Source organism: Syngnathus scovelli, chromosome 8 (genome assembly GCF_024217435.2).
Source record: "Syngnathus scovelli strain Florida chromosome 8, RoL_Ssco_1.2, whole genome shotgun sequence".
Lineage (NCBI taxonomy): Eukaryota > Metazoa > Chordata > Actinopteri > Syngnathiformes > Syngnathidae > Syngnathus > Syngnathus scovelli.
Genome location: NC_090854.1, coordinates 11,725,892 through 11,746,310, shown reverse-complemented (window position 1 = coordinate 11,746,310; position 20,419 = coordinate 11,725,892). Strand labels below are relative to the sequence as shown.

The following is a 20,419-nucleotide window of genomic DNA, read 5'->3' as shown; positions in this document are numbered from 1 at the left end:
AAACATTGCTTTATTTTGAGTCACTTAATTGTCAGTTTTGTGTTAGGCAGTTGTCAGAATTTTCTGAATGTAATGAATAATCTAATTTGTAAATTAAAAACATCTTACTTTTATAATCAAGTCATCATTTAAGTAACTAACTTTGGAAGTCAAGGCAACTGGCGACACTGTTAGCATACTAGCTGAGATTGAATTCACACCAATTAGCGCTCTTGGCCTCAATTGCTTCAAGACACGATTTGAGTAGATTTGGTAGATTTATTTAGAATCAAATAAGTGTTGAGTGAACTGGGCTGTGTGATTTTTCTTTTTTTTTTTTTTTATATACAAACGGGCTTATTTATACCAAACTCCAAATATTGGTAGCAGAATGTCATGCTCAACTGTGACCTCAGCATAATTGCACTCAAGTCATGCTCGCAATCCCGGAGTTTTATTGTGGTCAACGCGATGCCTTGGAGTTCGGCGGAGTCAGGGTTAAAAGGCAAAATCTAACAGCTCCATCGGTATAAACTTTTTGTCAGAGCAAGGCCACGATTCCGCCTGCGGATGAGCTGGCTTGAGGCTGTTTGCAGATGCATGCTCAGAATTCAAATGCTATTCCGTTATCGAACCTTTTGTATAAGTACAAAAATACAATGGAACCTTGAAAATTCCTTTCAAAACTGACTTAGACTGTCTGAGATTGCTCAAAATAACTATTATGGATGGATGACCTCATAAAAAAATTAATTGAACCTTCAGCCTCCCATTGGTGGAATATCTTATTTTCGTTGTACAATGACAATAAAGTCATTCTATTCTCATTCTATTGAGGGGAAATATTAGGTGAAGATCGCAGAATGGGAATTTTGCCTCATTCGGTATAACACATCGCCTTTGATTTTATTATTATTTACAATAATAATAATTATTTATATTAACATTTATTGATATTGGTTATTTTGATTTTAGCCTGTGCCTGAATTTAGCTCATTAAAATGGATTAAATAAAATTCTTCCACAATGTGAAATTGACGCTTAAAACAATTTTTGTACTGATTAAAAAATATATATATATTGTGATGACAGTTTGACATAAGGAATGGATTATTTCTATTTCCATATTTCCCTACCGAAATATAAAAGTGGTTGCTAGCTATATAGACAGCTAGATAGATAATTTATTTATCAAGTGAAGAAACTCAAAATGTTATTATTACGTGCAGCATCCTGGAACAAATTGTGATCGACTGCAGCTCCACCAAAATAAGCAAACTCAGCATCACTGTCACTTCCTGGAGGTGACAAGGTCCCCTTTTGTCATACAAACAACGAGCACAATTTGTTACCTGTATTCATTTGAAAACATGTCACATCGACGGCCAATAACTATTGTCTGGATTGAGCTAGCGCCAGAGATAAAACGTTCCGATACACAGGAGGCCACATCACAATAAAGTCGCATTCGATGTCATCGTTTGTTTACACTCAGCCATGAGCTCCCACTGAAATACGAGCGCTTATATTATTTGATCCTTGGCCGCTTGCATAAGGGCATAAATGAGCTTCGCTGGAGTGTGTAATGTGCACAGGTTCTCCAGCATCATGTAATGGAATGGAGAGGATTAGAAAGGTTAAATGGGAGTACCTGCACGGTGGGGCTGGGGTGATCAGGATTGGCCGATGATGTATTACCAGACCAAAGTGACCTTCCTGTCTGTCACAGACACCAAGACTGATCCGTGAAGAGCTGTCAAGTTGATGCTTTACGATGACGTCTTTGGGTTTCTACGCTATCCTTCTGCTCCAATCGCAAATCACCTGCTGTTCATGCTCCTTTATGGCACCGTCATTGTGAATGGGGACGCATTATTGAAAAGTGTCTTCTTAATTGCTTGTATAAATATAGCCGGAATGCCTGCCCACCTGTCAAGTAGGGAATGATGTAACTCAATTTTCGGACACTAGGTGGTACAACATAAAATTTGAAAGATTAGAAAACAGGAAGTATCAGGCTCGTTCTTTGCAGATGAGCTTGTCCTCTTTACTCCTGCATTTAACTTCAACAGAAAGTAATGGCTGTAAGTTCATTTTACAATATATATCTTTGGAAATAGTTATTAATTTATATTCCCGGATTGTAAAAATGGGATTTATTTACTGGAAACAGTGACTGGACCTCTTCTTGCGCTCAATATTTATTTTTGAATGTGGTTGTATTATTTTAAAGTGTGTTTGAAGACCTTCAAGTGCCATTCATGCTATAAAAAACATGCTTAGGTAGTATTTAGGGTGTTTCTATATTGCATATTTTTCTTGCAGTATTGTGGGGCTGGTGTGCAATATGACCTAACCCCCCTCAGTGGAGCAGGACTTACAGGATAAGTTTCAGATTTGGCCTGTGTTTTGTCTGTCGAGACACATTCGAACCAATTACACGTTTAACCAACTCCAAAACCAGAGAGCTGGTCTACGGATCAAAAAACAAGCTGAGAGTAGATGGCCTACCATTCAGAAACACTAACCAAAATACAATACAACCATTTGGAATGTCCTGAAGAAGAAAGAAACCACTAACAGCTAGCAAGTAAACAACCTCAAACAGTTAGATCAAGGAAACAAAGAAGCTGTTGATGACAGAAACATCGTGAGAGCGGTAAAGAATGCCAACAGTTTGTGCCTTTAGCAAAACATCCAAAGGTCAGGACTGAAGGTATTACAAACAACTGTATGTGAAATGAGAAAAAGTATAATAAAAGCAATGCCATCATAATCCAGTGCAATATGTCTACTTCAAGGGCTGCTCCTCTTCAATGTCATCTGATGATGTCATCCAGGAGGAGGAATTCAAACAAATGATGGCATTTGGTGCTGCCGAGGGGATTTTTATTTGAGCGCTGACTCCAACTCGCATCTCATCCGTCGTGACGGCCCAAAACGGCCCCGTGATGCTCGCTCTCCACAATGCTATTCCCAGACATTGTTTAAATGCTTTGTGACGATACTGTTCACGTATAAAGCAGGAGGAAGGGAATACTTGAATTTTATAAGGAGAGATAAATGAGCAGAACTGGGAATTGTCTTCAGTTTGTTTAATGTTGCATTAGTAGTTAATGTCCCAGGGAAGTCATGCATGCACCGTTAGAAAAACAATCAGTCATGTTCCTGTGTGCCATGTTTTTTCACAGATAGCATGCATATTGTTGACATTATATATATTCTCTCATGAGTCATGATTTCACCTGTCACTTGGCACTTAGCAACAGGAGCTCAGGGTCTGCTCATTTAATCCGGTTTTATATAACATTAAATGTCATCGACAGGATGTGGTGCGAGCGATTAGCACGTCTGACTCACAACTCGGAAGATGGTTTTTAAATCTCAGCTGTGGTTTTCCTGGATGGATTTTGTTCCCCCTCTCAGCGATGGCGCAAATGGTTGTCGGTCTTTACACGTACTTTGTAATTGAGTGGCGACCAGTCCAAGGTGTAATCTGTCTTTCCCCCGATGTCAGCTGGCTCCAGCTCACCACGACTCTGAACAAGATAAGCACAATGAGCAGATGGTTTTGCAGATGCGAGGGATTTAAAAGGTTTATTAGGGGGAAAAAAAAACATGCCTCATATTCTGTTAATCCAAAATTATGCATACTGAGAATAAATGGAGCTCTAAACATTGACACAATGTGTCAAGACTACAAGAAGAGAATATCGCGATTTTTAATGCATGTTATCAGTCAAGGCAATGAGGTGACCTATTGGGTAAGCACATCTGCTAAATAACTTTTAATTTCTGGGTTTGAATCACTACTCTGGTTTTTCTGGGTGGATTTGGATTGTTACCCATATCCCCAAAACATAAATTACCTTTAATTCTAAATTGTTAAGAAGAGGCGTGAAGCCACTAATGAGGACAAGTACTAATATATAGACGATGGATGGCTGCCCAAGGTAAATTTTGTATGCTCTGTAAATAAATTGCCGATCTGACATTACAAGGTGGCTCAGATTTGTGAAACCCTGATGGTGAGAAGACCTTGTATTCAGCATCTGCTCTATATGCAACCTAATTGTTAATTGTTTTTCTATTCGGGTTCCAGATGCCCGAAGAAATCTACATTCACTGATTGATTTCAAACTCATTATTTCAGGTTCAATGTTTTTAAGCAGCAAAAGTATCTCGTTGATGATGCATCCCTGGAACTTATCTGCAATGGAAGATTTGACTTGATTCTTTTTGTGGCTTTTGGTTCTAATCCAGTGTTCCTTAGCTCCAAACCCCAAGGCAGTGAAAAAGAGTTGGGGTTTTTTTTCTACTGTGTCAGCTAGTTAGAATTATATTTTAAGTTATGAAAACATCTATATTTACCCACCTGAAACTTGCTTTTTTATGCAGTGTAAGATTTGGGAACGTTAGAGAGATGGTCATCAGAAAAAGTGCTTCGAAAGACGTGGTCCCAAACACAGGGCTCGGGGGCCATTTGTGGGCCACAGAACGATATGTTGCGGACCCCTAGCAGACATCAAAGTTTAAAGGGAAAGTCAAGTACAAAATGTTCTTACAGTAATATGCAGTATGCACCCCCACTAGTCTAATATCCATTTCATTTTCTGAGTTTGGTCATTTGATGTTCGCAAGCCGAGCTGTGATTTCTTGACCTGAGCCATTTCAAAACCTTCCATGAACAAAAATGTATGGAAAGGGGAGCTTTGAAAAACAATCAGTTGTTTACTCGCTCTCTTTTTTTAATTGAATTAATTTAAAACTGTAGGCTGCCTGCACCACATGAATCATTCAGATCACTACGGTTGGACTGTTTCTATCATAAAAATCAATTTTAATAAAACGAAATCTCTTTGGCCCAAATCATTTTGACTCAGGGGGAGATGATAATATTTGAGGCAGGGTCTTCCATTGAAAATTAGAAATTTGGTTTCTCGCTGAGAACACTAAACGAAACAAAATATCCACTTAGAGGCAACTGGGCTATGTTGTATTAAAAAATGATAGACATGCTTTTCAGTAAAAAAAGACTTTTTCCACAAAAGACTAGCATTCCTAACTTTTCTTGTAGTGTCAGAAACGTCTGCTTTCCTCAAGGCCTCACCTAGCCATCAAATCAAAATGAGACAAAGCCCTGTCTCGAAATGCCTCGTTGCAACCGTCTATCTTTAGCAACCGTCTGTTAACAGCGATGTTGGCCCCTCGTTTTGTTTTGAGGCCAGGGGAATGCGGCCTCCGAGTGGAGTGCTGACGAGCGGGAAGTCCTGGCACCATGGTAAGGTTTCAGCGCTAATGAGGAAACCGTTAAATGCTGAGTGAAAGGTAATAATCAGTAAAGTGCCACCGGCTGCTGCCCTGCGCTGCCGTCGCCTCCGCTAAATGGATGCAGAGCATGTTGGCATGCATGTCTAAGCAGCGTGTGGACTGGAAATCCATAGCAGCCTCCTCCTCCTCCTCTTTTGAGTCCATATTGTGGAAAAAAAACAGAAAAAAAAAGGCAGACACTGTGTTCCATATGCTGATCATGGTTCCTAAATGTGCTGAAGATGCATACACACATTAATCTTAACCGTATTGATATTGGTAGGCCTTGCAGCGCTATATTGCCCATGAATATTCCACAGCCATTAGCCTCCAGGTCAAGCACGTTGTACATTTTATTTGTCTATTTGTCTTCTTGACTTTTATTTATACAAGGACCTTTGCTTGGTTTGTTATTTTTCCTCCAATTTTAGCCTCATGATAATTTATATATTTACCTTCATAAAAATAACTTCAGTGCCGGGTAATGCTCTGACAATATTGGCACGGCTCTGACATCTTGTGAAAAAGCCAAAATGACTTTTTTTGGTTGCCTGAGATGACCTCATGACTGCTAGGCATAAAATATGTATGCACGCTGGGCGATGAGGCCAGCAGCATTGGCACCCTGCTTAATTTGAACTATTTGGTGGCAGATTTGTTTTTTTTTAATATATTTATAAATGTTGATCTGTTTGCCGTAAATGGAAAAGAGAGAGAGCTATGTGTTCATTCTGCTGCATGAATTGCTTTTGAGTTGAGTCTAACTAACTGATGGTGTTTTTATCCAAAATACAGAAGAAACAGCACATCAAAGCTCTTTTGGAAAAGACAAATAATAACCAAACACGACTGTTAACAAAAAAGTGAAGTTAAGCACTGATTACATATTTTTGATAGAGGAACTGAAAATATCGTACAGAAAATGACTATTCAATTACACAAATCTTCCTTACTCACGAGTCAGAAAACTAACTAACCCACTAACTAATATAAACCAAACAAAACAAGTGAAATTAAGCAACCATCATCCAAATCTTAAATATTACGCAGACTCCCGCTTTGTAGCTAGCAAGCTAAACAACTAGTAGCTAATGAGTCAATGAACAGAACCTAAAAAAACTACTGAATTTTCATTTTTCTGACAATACTTTTTTTCTGCATTTAGAAATGTTTTTACATTGAAAACACCCACTCATCGGTTCAACATTTTTTCTCCCATTTTATTTTTAACACCTACATGGTGCATGTTGTTGTGGGATACTTTGACATATACATAAAAAACCTGACACGTTTGCTTGGTGGATGAAACCCTTTTTCTCTATATTGTTTTCCCCATCATGCCGACTCTCCCGGGGATAAAAAGAAGACTCCCATCCTACAAACGTATCGCACCGCTTTCATTGTCGAATGTTTTATGTCGCCGGGAATTCATTTCTGTCTGGAATCTGTCCTTTTTTCACACTCAAGGACAACCACATGCCCCTCTGTCTCTACCTGCAGAAGCCGCCAGTTATTTAAAGCACATCATGTCTTTCATTATGACTTGTGACATGACCCAAAATGTGATATAGTGTCACTGGAATTGATTTGATGCAAGCTTGAACTTGAGGAGGGAGCTTGGCGATTCTATACACAACGCCTCTGGAGACATTATTAAAACTGGAAAAGGGAGGAGTGTGTGCGAATGCATTGGCTTTTGGATGCATACTGATCTTCATGGATATTCCTATTCACTCTCATTCGATTTATTTCACAATGTTGTGAGATCTATTCAAATGTTAAAAACAGGATTTCCATGGAAATGTTTGGTCATGTTATAGTGCGGAAGCGCAACAAGCAAAATAATCCAAATATTACTACCTTGTACAACATATTTTAATGGCTCAGTTATAAAAATGACACTTTGATGAAATCCTAAACTGAAAACAGTAACTCACTTGCCAAACTATCAAAGCAGAGTATGGAGTACTACACCGTACCTTAGAACAAGACAAAGACTTGTGACCCCAATTGAGAACCAATAAAATAGTGTTTGGGTAGCAGCAGATGCCAGACACATATGCTGCACATCTTTGTGATCAGGTCCATCTCTCTGGCTGCTTTTTAAAGTTGGCAGCTTCAAATGCCTCATAAAAGGACTAAGCATAATGGTACTCTACTTATGGTGCAATTAGAGATAAGTGACAGTGGTGTCTTAATTTAGACTCCCTGAACAAAGCAGTTGTATACGTATGTGAAGTAGAAGAAAAACGATGGGAGGACAATATAGATGAGTGCTGCCCATCACGTTGACAGGTCATGTGACAAAATTTATGGAATACTAATATTTGTGTATTCGGCATATAATAAATAGCTGCCTGATGTTTAAGCTCCTAGTAAATCAGGCCCCCAATGTTCATGCTCACATTTGATTGACAAGGACAAAGTTTGCTGAGGGCTGTTTCTAATATTTAGACCAATGAATAGAATAAATCAGCAAATATGGTTGACAGCGCATAGGATCGCTGACATGCAAGTGATGCAAAGTAATTGAGCCCCGTGATGGCAGTTTGTAAACACACCAAAAGTGACTCTGATTCCATGCTTAAACTATTTTGCTGTAATTAAAATGAGTCAAAGCTCATTAGAAAGCTGTGCACGCTCTTGTCACGACGATTGGCTCAATACAGGAAGGTTAAGCAGGGATACATCTCTGTGCTTCAAGCCTCTTCCTCTGTCTGACTAATAAACAAGGCTGGCTATTCATGTGAAATAATTCCCGCTGAGTGCCTTGCTCAGGGTCGTAGACAGCTTCCCACGGGAATCAAACTTTACATAATATCGGCCAGAACAGTCATTAGCTCAGAAACAAATGATGTCTTTGCTATCAAAGAAATCACACGCAGTGCACAACCCTGAAGACGTCTCAAGGAGTTGAGAAACTGTTAAATAAGTTAAATAACTATCGCAAAGTGAAATAACTAGCAAATAAAAACTCATTATAATACCAAAACGATAACAAATTAGCATAATGAAAACAAAACACTTATGAAAAACTCCCATTCATAAAAACAGACTAACAAAACCAATGCCTTAATAAACTACCCAACAATTGTCACTCAATTGCGAAACGATGAAAACCGAATTAATTGACATACAGTTACTTGCTCATGAACACCACTGCAATTAGATAATTATGTCACTTAATGCACACCATCTTGCCACTTGTAAATATAGGTGAACACTGGAATCCCTATTACAATCTGGAATAATATAGTGATGTAGTATTTTGTGAGTGACAGAAGTTGTGTGAACATCTGTATACTTCCAAATGTATGATTCAGTTTTTTGTTGTTGTTGTTGTTGTTGATAGCCACGTACTTGGCCTTTGTAAGCACAAATGCTCCAGTTGCTAAGCCCAAATAACTCCCTCAATGGTGCTCCAAGATGCAGCAAATGCCTATTTGAGTCCAACATTAAGTTCCATTTTTGTTGTTTCTTGCAAATTTTTTTTTTTACAAACCACAAAGTACAAGGAAGTTTTTGTTTGTTGGTTGGTTGGTAACCTCAGGCCATTAAGATTGGGAAGATTGTGCTGAAAGCATGGATTAAGGAATTTATGGCTGTGAAGAGTCTACTCACATTTGTTTGAGTGGATTGAGCTATGGTGGAAAAAAAACCTTGTGTGGCACATAAATGATGTCTTCCACATCGTTCTGCTGAATTATCTAGAGCAGTGGTTCTTAACCTGGGTTCGATCGAACCCTAGGCGTTCAGTGAGTCGGTCTCAGGGGTTCAGCAGAGCCTCCACTGGGGAGGTCCGAACAAACCTGATTTATTAACTCTAGCTCTAACCTTAACCCTAGCTCTAACCCTAACCCCATGGTTTTATGGAACCATATACTATTTATCATGTAAATTTGTGATGACGCATATCTGAACTGGACTCGCAAAAGGCAACAGAAGTCACACTGATTTGCAGGTGTGTAATTTGTTGTGAGTTCATGCATTGTGTTGGTTTTGTTCTTTGAACAAGGTGATGTTCATGCACGGCTCATTTTGTGCACCAGTAAAAGACATCTATGTCTTGAGTTTGAAAAAAATAATTTTATTTTTCACTAAAGAGGGGTTCGGTGGATGCGCATATGAAACTGGCGGGGTTCCGTACCTCCAACAAAATGTAATATAGTACATTGATATCTGTTGATGCATCTGTTCTTGTCAATCATCATCTTCTCTCGCCCATTGACAGTGCAGTATACCCAATAAATACACATCCATTTCATATGATTTAAAAAAAAACCTGTACTCTATAATAAGCTCTTTATTCCTCCATCTTAGATATGAGGTTGTCAGGCAGACAGATGATCCAGTGAGGCCAAGCTGTTTTAACCTTGACTAGGAAGGGCACAGTGCTCCTCTGAGTGTTGGTGTCCCTTGAAAACCCTTTCCCCAATGTGCAGTTCATTGATGTACAACGGGCTTAGTCATGTTGGAGACTACCAGAGAACAATGAAGAGATGTTATGTCAAGATGCCCCCCCCCCACACACACACACGTACTCTCCACCAGACACAACTGATGAAAAGGTCACAGTCACTATTTGTTTCACAGTGAGAGGGTGCACCACTAAGGTGATCCCTGAATCATTGTTCTTTATTCTTCTGCATTACATTACATACCATCACAATGTAATAAGGACATTTAGAAGAAAATGATTGCAATTTTGCTTTCAACTTTAATCCAGGTGACTAAATATCATGATGTCGTTGCATGATTTAGACATCTGCCATACCCTATACTTGTTTGAAAAAGTATATATATATATATATATATATATATGTATATATATATATATATATATATATATATATATATATATATATATATATATATATATATATATATACATATATATATATATATATAAAACCCAGGACGGCAAATTAAAATTGACAATATGAACAATAAATCTTAGTTCCTTAGACTTTATGACTTTTCTTGATCTTTTCTTGAGCGATGCAGCAGTGTGTATGCTGTAGCTCACTTTAAGACGAGTACTAAATTGTATCTTGAAATGAAAAGACCGAAAATGACTTGATGCTGAGAAAATTGGCCTTTGGAATCTCCGCTGAGAGCACTTAGAAAGTAAATGCTGCTTTGTGGAGTAGTTCAACTGACAGTCATTAGTCACATGTCAATTCAACAATATTTATATTTAGCACAGTGACACGGTTCTTATATCGTCAAATGAGTGGCAGGTACTAACTTTAAAAAAAAAAAAAAACTTTTACTTCAGTATTTGTGTCACAGTGAAACACTTATACTCCCTTCATTGAGCTACTTTCTGCTGGCTAGTTCAACCACCAGCATCTGCTACATATCTTATCTGAATGTACAAAGCTGCAAAAGACGTTATGACCCGGATTGATCGGGGCAATTTAAAATCCCAGCAGAGCCAATAAAAGCATTAAAATTGGATTCTAATCTACCGTATTTTCCGCACTTAAGGCGCACCTAAAAACCTCCAATTTTCTCAAAAGCCGACAGTGCGCCTTATAATCAGGTGCGCCTTATATATGGACCAATATTGAGCCACTACAGCAGGCGTGTCCAAAGTCCGGCCCGCGGGCAAAATGTATATATCTTATATATGGACAAAGTTTTAAAATGGGCCATTCATTGACGGTGCGCCTTATAACCCGGTGCGCCTTATAGTGCGGAAAATACGGTATGTGAAAGAGACTTGTCAATGAAGACGATATTGAAATCGATTCTGTTAGCAGTGAAAGTGTTCGTCAAGTTTAGAGATAGAGCAAACTTCCCAAGATTTCTGTTGCTCTTTCTAAATCACTGCTTGAGGGAAGAGAATGATGCGCATCATTAACTTCTCCCCAATGTCATTAATTATGTAACGTGCAGCCGAATCTTCTAAAAGATTGTAGCGTCTCAGCTCGCGCTGATTTATCTGTAAGTTAACTTTACCTCTTGCCATCAACAATACAATTTATTCTCAGCCCTATCATGACGGCAAGATTGTAGCCTACATTCTGTCACACATCTCACTGTGCTACCTCAGTGCCAAAAGTTAAGTACCAGTTAGGGAAGTTGAACTTCTCTATAATTTATTTTTTATATATGCCTCCATTCTTTAGTTTTCCTTTGATTAATTTTTCACTTTCATTACGTTGTCAAATGATGTGTTGTTCCATCATGATGTATGGAGATTATTCCTGAGAATAACGTGCAAGAGTGAAAAGGCTTCTTTGTGCCACATGCCAAGAATGTCAATGTAATTCTTTGTGCTTACTGCTTTAGCTAAAGCACATTCAGAAAGAAAAGATGACAGCCATGGGAAAACTCATCCAATAAAAAAAGCTCCAATGTTTTTGTGTGGTGGGTCTTTATACAAACAAGTTTTTAATTAGTTACGGGCCTCACCTTTTTTTTTTTGCTTTACAATAAATAACAAGAAATAAGTTGAGCCGAAGCTGTTGAGTATGACCTTCAATATCTAGGCTACAACTCTACAATTTTAGAATTTGATGCTGTTTGGTGATCAGCATACTTGCTCTTACCATGACCTATTTCTTAATTGGTGTTTCTTTTCACAGGTGAAAATCTGCGAGTGTGTCCGCATTCGAACACATGTTGTACCCAAGAAATGGAAGACGCCTTTGGCCAGCGGATTAAGCAAGAGTTTAGTGATCTGGTGGATGAGATGAGTCACACCTTGAGGAGCATGTTTGTGTCTCGACATCAGAAGTTTGATGGTAAGTCCTCTCGATGAGGTTTATTTTGATAGTTTGTGTTTTGGACGGGCTCTGAAAATTGGTAGGTCAAGTCGGAGACTCGCATTCCAGTAGACATCTTATCACTGTGTTTTTTTTTTTTTTTAATGTAAATTTTGTTTTAGTTGACGAGCAAAAATGAAAAGACTGTCAGCGTTAATTTGATATAAGGTTAACTGTTTGTAGCGCTTCACTCGCCCCCTCGTATGGAGATAGGAGAACCCCCTTGTTAATATGCATGCGTGCGGAGTAGCTCCCCTCATCGGATTAAACAAACTACGGCTCCTTGCTCAGCAGATTGAAAAGAGCAGCCCAGAGCAAAACTTTGCATTATTAAGCTTTGTTTCATTGTCTTGCGTGCCGTGCCGTGCCGTGAATGCTGGGAGTTGAAGCCCCCAAAGCGACTGCCTTGACCACTGGGCTAATGTTACCTCACCCTCATCTCTTAAAGGCTCCTCAATGGAGTCAGCTCCTCTTAATGAGATATAATAATCCCACTCGCTACCGACATGAGACTGTGTGGGAAGGGATATCTTATCATCACCTCACATGCAGAGGTAAAAAGAAGTCTGGGGGGAAAAATAGCCACCTGTCTTTTTGATGTCTAAGGTGATTTGAATGGCGCGCCCAGTGGATTGCAGCATATAAAACTTTCATTTCTTATTAAAGTTGTGCCTATTAAGTTTTAATTCCCGGTTGACTTTGAAGCTCTTGAGGTTTCCTTGGTAACAGGATGGTTTTAAAACCATACCTTACGCTCAAGCTGAGTATTTGCCTGACGAGACGGCCATTAAAAGCTGCTCTTGTGTTCATAGTCGGTATCAGAGGAAACCATGTCGTTATTATCAGTAATTGAGGTGGTTTTTTTCCTTCTTTGAAATGTGCTTTTTTCCCCCGTTATTTCAGAAAGGCATTCAAAGCATCACATGGAGCTTCCTCTAAGATACAAATGAACCACAAATTGATAAATAAGTACCAGACAACATCTTGCTTCCTGCAGAGATTTCTTGCTGTCAATGTATCGGTAATGTCACAAGGAAGCCAGCGGCTTTGTCCAGCCGCGCAGTTTGCTCTCGGGGTTTGCTGTCACTCTCTGTAATTTCATCAGCAACAAAGCAGATTTTGTTTTGGAACTTTCAGCTTTTCTCCTTTGTGCTTCCACAAGTATCGATTGCAAAGTGACTACTGATTGATTAATAAAGACATTGAGTGTGATTGTCAGGTTTGAACAAAAGCCAGCAAAGGTAGACGTGGTGTTTTCACCTCTAGGAGATAGGAAAGGATAGCATAAATCTAGATGCTGCATTATTCAGTAAGATTGTGCATTTGCGACTTCATGCATTTCTTAGCTAAGCAGCACAGACGCGAGCGATACGAGCATCGATGTTGAGCCGAAACTTGCCAAACACGAAACTTGCCAAACGCGCTTTCTATTAGTTTGTTTTGATGTTTCTTGCCATTAAAACCTACCGTTGGAGTCTCACCTACGGAGTTTGCGTCTTGAAAGAGACTTCATAATGTGATTGTATGTTTATTCGTATGTTTATTAGAATGTCAGCATGAGCATATGAAAAGAAAAGTTGATTGTGAGGAATTGAATGTAGATGAATCAACTTCGATGTAACTGGGTCAAAATGGAGAACAAAAGAAGAGGCGCTGCAAATGAAGTGTCATTTCTGAAGAAAGCTTTATTCTGTCTGATGCATTGACATGGAAACAGGAGTTTCGTAAGTTCAAAAATAATGTTCCTGTCCATCGATTTACCTAGCACACGCTGTGTTGGATTAACTGTCAAAGACCGGTTTACATGTTCTTATCAACGATAACCAGGAAGCATTTTTATCATCATGCGCACAAAATATTTAATGACGTCTCTCATTTCACCTCCAAGGTGGAAAATATTTTTTTTTCACCATTTTAGGCAAACTGACATTCCTATCAGAAGTCTACAGTACTATGTCTTTAAAAAAAAATGTTTTTTTCGTGAGATACTGCAGAGACATCTTGATTCGACACTGTACAATAGATCTGAAATGAATTTTGACAGACGTGATCTGGACAATACGGACTGCAAACATTAAACTTATTGCTTCCCAGAACTAGGCTTCATGTGGAGCTCTTGTTTGTACGCGAAAGAATCAACAATGATTAAAAGTTAAGATTCAAACTGAACTTCCATCTCAGTTAGATGGACAACCTGTGGGTAAAATTCACACCATCAGAGTTAATGAGTGTTTTCTTTGCAGAATTCTTCTTGGAGCTCCTGGAGAACACTGAGAGGTCCTTGAACGAGATGTTCGTGCGAACGTACGGCAAGCCTTACATGCAGAACGCCGAGGTGTTCGAGAACCTCTTCGCCGAGCTCAAGCGTTATTACACTGGGGGCAATGTCAACCTGGAGGAAATGCTCAACGACTTTTGGTCGCGGCTTCTGGAGCGTATGTTCACTCTGCTGAACTCCCAGTATGTCATCACTGAAGACTACCTGGAGTGCGTCAGCAAGTACACAGATCAGCTCAAGCCCTTTGGAGACGTGCCCAGGAAACTGAAGGCTCAGATCACCCGGGCGTTCATCGCTGCTCGCACTTTTGTCCAAGGACTCTCGGTCGGCCGCGAGGTGGCTCAGAGAGTCTCTAAGGTAAACGAAAGAACAGCTAAGAATCAACAACTTTTTTTTTTTTTTTGCACATCATCTGCAGTTTTTAACACGCCCGAGGGCATGTTTGCTGTTCTTGTAGCGAGCTGACTTTCCTCTGCTGTTTCACTGTAAACAACTTCCTCCTTACTCAGAATTTTTTTTGTCTGGGTCTTCAAACAGATTACATTGTGTAGAGTTTCCAGAGATGACATGCAAAGGAAAAGATAATCCCAAAATTGGTCAGTGTTGTTTGCAAAGTTCTCCCAAAGCATCAAGCAACTATAATTAAGCTGTATGTCCTTAATATTCCGTTTGATGTAATGCACTGATTTAATGCCTCTCCTGCTTCTATACCGTACCGCCCCAGGAGTGTTTGCACTTTTGATCATATACAGGGGCGAGATTAAAGCAAAAGGCACTGAGCTAAATCTTGGATTAATTTACAACAAGTGTCACCTTCCAAATGCGCAAACATAACTCTCGTGTATTCATTTTCCTCCAACCAGCACTTGTGGTGATGTTATCTCTCGAGCAATCTCAGAGGACCTGTTCTAAGTGTTCACTAAAACCAAACCCAAAAAGAGAGATCACGACTTTACCAAGTCAAAACAAGAATGCTTTGCGCTTTTGCTTTCTTTGCACATCCTACAACACAAACAGTGGTGGTGTAAAATTTTATAATGCCGCTTTCCATGTTTTACCTGATTTGAGACTTATAAGATTTTAAAGCAATAGTTGTATTTATGAGCTACAACTGAAGGAATACATACAAAAGGCTTTTTTTTTTTTTTTTAAAACGTACAAGTTTTGTTGTGAAAACAACACAGTCTAACATCTAAGAGGAGCAGGCAAACTGTTTTATAATTTATGACTGACTGTCCTTTCAGCAGACTTTCTCAAAGCACATAGAGGATTGCCCTTTGGGCAACAGACGTGATCATGGAAGTAAAACATGCTTAGGAGTCTGAACACTGAGCGCTTTGTAAACGAAAAAGCACATCTTCTCAGTTGAAACTAGCAATCAGACACATCAATTATAATTGCCTTTCTGGTTAGAATTTTAATGAGTTATGATTAATCATCGCTAGGATCTTTAGAATGTGTAAACAGACGTCTCTTTGCTCTCTTTGAAAGAAAAGAAATCCCATTTTGCCAAATGATCTGTTGATTGATTGACACTTTTAACATCCACAAACAGATCCATACAATTAAAAATAGAAATATCAGAAACTAATAAGGACCAAGGATGGAGCCCTGAGGAACCACACACATATTTAAGCTCAATAAAATGTCACCAAATTCAAATGAAACTCAAAATATCCTGTGATGCTCGCTGAACCTTGTGACATTTTACTTAAGAAGTCGGACCGTCCTTTCGTTCCATCTCTTGCTCAGTGGCCTCTTTGCACATGCACATTGTCTTTGTCAGTGCCGCTGCATGCTTGACCTGTGTGACCTAATGGAACACTAATGTAGCAGGGAGTCGAGGTGCAACACACGCATCACTCAATAGCAATCACTCACAGTGACTGAGTCACAGGATGGAGAAGCACGGAGCAGACCGAGAGGCCGCCTTGGCAAATGTCCCCCTTCGTCCCTTCCTCTTTATGAGCGGCATGGTCATTTTGCTGCCGCTGCCGCTGTTCCCTGGCATGTTGACGCCCTAAGAGATGGATGTATGTGTATGCGGGAAACAGCCGGAGGTGAGTGCATGCCGGCTGTGTCCAATTCATCCCTGAGATATATGACAAGCTGGGAGGAGAGAGGGGGGAGCTCATCTTCTCGTTTATTGTGAAGAAGCGAGCCCACGGGTGTCACACATTTAACTCCTAGGTGGAGAAGCATTCTCATATCTAGCACCGTGGCGCCGCTATCTCCACTCGTCTGGAAAGAGGCAGCAGAGGCAGGGACAAGCTGGGAAAACGCGCACGGCCGAGATGCAACGATAGAATGCACAAAGCTTCTGCCAAGTCTTGGCCACACGCCATCATTCTGCCGTGACGGTTAGCATGTGCGCACATGGAAAGCATATAGATTTATTGAGCAAAGCCAGAGCGACAACTGAACCTTCAATAGGATACTCCCAAGGGTGTTAAGGGTTCATCGGGCCAGTATTGTGCAGGAGGATTCCCAAAAAGGGCCATTTGTTAATAACAAAGTAGGGTTATTATTTTTTTATTCTTTAAAATACCTGGACCGCAAATATCAATATCGACATTTATAATGAATTGTTTTGCATGGGAGTAGACAAATGACGCAATGATAAGTACGTGTTTACAATTTATCACACAAAAAAATGAGCATAAAAAAAAAAGACTTTATAATGCCTTGTGTATCTGTGTACAATACGTAAACAGTTCAACACAACGTGAACATGAAATTATGGAGGAGAATCTAAAGAGTGCCTGGAAAGAGGGAAAAAAAAACACACACAGAAGATTCCATTTTGTGGAATGAACGAGAGTGCGACTTCTATTATTGCAGCAATAGTCCTGTACGTTCTCTTCAAAGGCGCTCACATCTCCTCTCTTTGTGTGCTCTTACAGGTAAGCAGCACTCCGGCATGCATGCGAGCGCTGACCAAGATGTCGTACTGCCCCTTTTGTCAAGGCATGCCAGCCATTAAACCCTGCAAGAACTACTGCCTCAATGTCATCAAAGGCTGCCTGGCCAATCAAGCCGACCTGGACCCCGAGTGGAACCATTACATCGGTTAGTGTGCTTCATTTCTCACAGCTCTATTCAAGTTGATTCTTCTCTTGTGCTGCTGAGTGCATCTGACTAATACTGCGTGTGATGGAATTGGATATTGAGGCCAAAGGAGAAAGCTTTGCAGGTAATTGTTGGACTGCGGGAAGCACTGATTGAAATAAGGCCCGGGAAAAACAAATGAAGCAATATGACCTTTGACACTGATAGCTATTGTGAAGTGTCAACTACTGTATGAATTGACAGCCGCGTTGTACATGACATACACGTGGAAGCTGAAAGCATTCGGGTTCAACTCTACATTCATTGTAATATTTTGACAGCTTGTTTACATATGACATACATATTTACATGACATTTTCCTCCCAACATGTAATTTTTTTCTGTATCAAAATGATATCATTATTCATTAAAAAAAAGAATAATTTGAGTATAAATTTGAAAAATTTGGTGTTGAGACATGATGATAATTAAAAGAGAACTTTCATAAATAATCCCATAATATTTCACATTTTTGCGCAATTCCAGTTTTTTTTTTTGGTGATGGAAATTCTGTTAATTTCACATGAAATTTTACCAATGTTGGACAAAAGCTGATATCTGCTGCAGAATACACGTTCCAAAAAAATATTTTTGAGGCAGAATACTAATTTTGATTTAACTTTTCATTAATCTTATTATTATTTTTACATTTTGACAATAATTCATGTCCGTCATATATTCAGACGATTTTGAGAAAAACACAAAAACTAAAACCCTGGTAGCTTCATACGCTTAGAACATTGAATATAAATACTTTTTGGACACTAATCGTTTCATCAACATGTCAAACAATTGTAAATAGCCATCGCAAAAACAACCCATTAGTGTTTTGCCATACCGCTCTAACAAATGAAATACATAAACAATCAGTAACTTAAAATGTGGCCATAACGTAGAAAAACAAAACCGTAAAAACTAACGAGATGATAGGTTGAACTCGCATGAAAAATATTGATGTTACATATGCCCATGTAGGCTCAAATAGTTGGTATGATCATGATGGTTCTGACTGGTGAGGTTTGTGACAGTAACTCAATATGGATAAAAACAGATGGTCCATACCGCGATGCTCATCTCGTCAATTTGACACTTTGCGTAGACTGAACTTGACTTGGAGGAGAGCTTTGCTTTTTGTTTTGACAACACGGGCTTTGCCTCGAGTGAGAAAATCTTATCCCTCCACCCCTTCCTACCCACGTTCCCTCATTGCAAACGATTTTCCTCACTGGATTCTTCTCTCCCGTCGAGCCTAATGGGGATTTGTAACGGGGCGGGGGCGCAGCACGTCAACTTTAACGCCAGGAACGTGTTCCGCTGCTGAGACAAAGAGCGCAAACATCAATGTAGCATTTTTTCGATTAATTTCATATTCCATGAAAGGCCTCGCTGGCGTGCATGACTCCAGTAGTTAGCAACTCATGTTAAGGTGGCACACTAAAAAAAAAGGGTGACTGCTGACAGCCCGTGGCAAAGAAAACACTTAAATCCGAGTAGAAGCTGTTTCCTTGAAGTCATACCTCGTCTGCTTGCTCTCTGGGGTTGCTTTAGGTCGTTTTAGAGGAGGACAAAGCATCAAAGTGTGCATGTTTTATCAGACTATCATTCACCGTTGTGCGCTTCCACGGCTAGATGACTTTTTACTCCTTTTTTTTTGTCCTTACCTTTAAATCATGTGTTTGCAAGTGTTTCAGCCTGGCTCTGCACTGGGTGGGAAATACATATTTTACTCACATTTGATCACATCTATCTTCTGTAAATGTTAAATGGTGAAGGTTTTTAGATACGATTAGCATAAAACAAGGTTCATGCGGAAGAATGGAGAGAATATCAATAGAGGGTAAACATGGCCTTGGCTTGGTAATTACCATTCAAAAAGTTGCAATAGCCTGGAACAACCCTAAATGCATAGACGCACAGTTTGCCGTAATATTGTCTTGTTAGTGACAAAGAAACACCCGACCATTTTATTGCATCGTCCCAATTAGTCGTGACTGAGCGGGTTGGTCAACTAGTCACTCAGATGTTGAACTAACAGACAGACAAACAAGTACAAACATGTCAATTTGACGTATTTGTTGATGTCAGATATTGAGCCTTGGCAACGAGGAACATCTACGCTTTGCTGGGTTATATCCACTTTCGCATTGGGCCTCATTAATGCTGGAGCAGCTCTTCGTCTGTCTTCATCAGGCGTTATTGTGGTCAATGAAACGGCGCTTTTATGAGTTTTGCCTGTGACATTTCAAGCTAGCTTTGATCGGAAAGATTTTCCAATTAGCATACAGTCTCACTGTACAAGCTCTTTTGAGCATGGACAGACAGAAATAGGTGTGGAATTAGTATAAATTCAGTCGAAGTATGCAAAGTTGACTTTATTTGCTCTCGGCTTTGGGCCGCTGCACAGTGTCGGCTAACCTAAGAAATTCATCTTGATGGTGCGCCGTTCACACCAATGTCATATGTCTGCTCCACTGAACACAGAAGACAAGCTATTGGAGGAGGTGAAAAATAATCCAAGCAAAGGGTGCGAAAGCCTTTAAACTCTGAAGCTGCACCCACTGATAGATACATTTTTTTTTCCCACCAGACAACAATCTCTCACTTCAAATAAAATATAGCACTTGACATTAACGAGACCTCGCCTCTTATCCATCGTGTGTGTGTGTAGTGTTGTTTGTGTACATTGTTGACACCATCTCTAAGCTCTAACAGATGAATTGCTTCTCTCTGTACTTGTTTTATATATATATATATGTATATATATATATATATATATATACAAAGTTGCAAGCGTGTTCATAATACAAATAAGTTTCTTAATCATTTCCTCCCACTGCATTTAGTCTCATCAGTCCCACGATTATTCATGAAGAGATTTTCTTTTTTCACAACAATATGAAATCACAGTCCTCATACACAAGCTTGTTTTTCTTACCCTCAAGCAAGAGAATAATTAGACAAACCGATTAAA

General features: G+C 39.4%; 1 protein-coding gene across 2 annotated transcripts in view; it reads left to right on the top strand.

Annotated features, from left to right (window-relative positions):
* The window catches only part of gpc6b (glypican 6b), a 53,992-nt gene that overhangs the window by 4,870 nt on the left and 28,703 nt on the right, over window positions 1–20,419 (top strand). For both annotated transcript variants that reach the window (XM_049728699.2, XM_049728700.2), the window contains exons 2-4: window positions 11,883–12,041; window positions 14,306–14,697; window positions 17,244–17,409. In XM_049728699.2, the coding sequence (XP_049584656.1) occupies window positions 11,883–12,041; window positions 14,306–14,697; window positions 17,244–17,409 (717 nt within the window). The remainder of the gene's footprint in view (window positions 1–11,882; window positions 12,042–14,305; window positions 14,698–17,243; window positions 17,410–20,419) is intronic.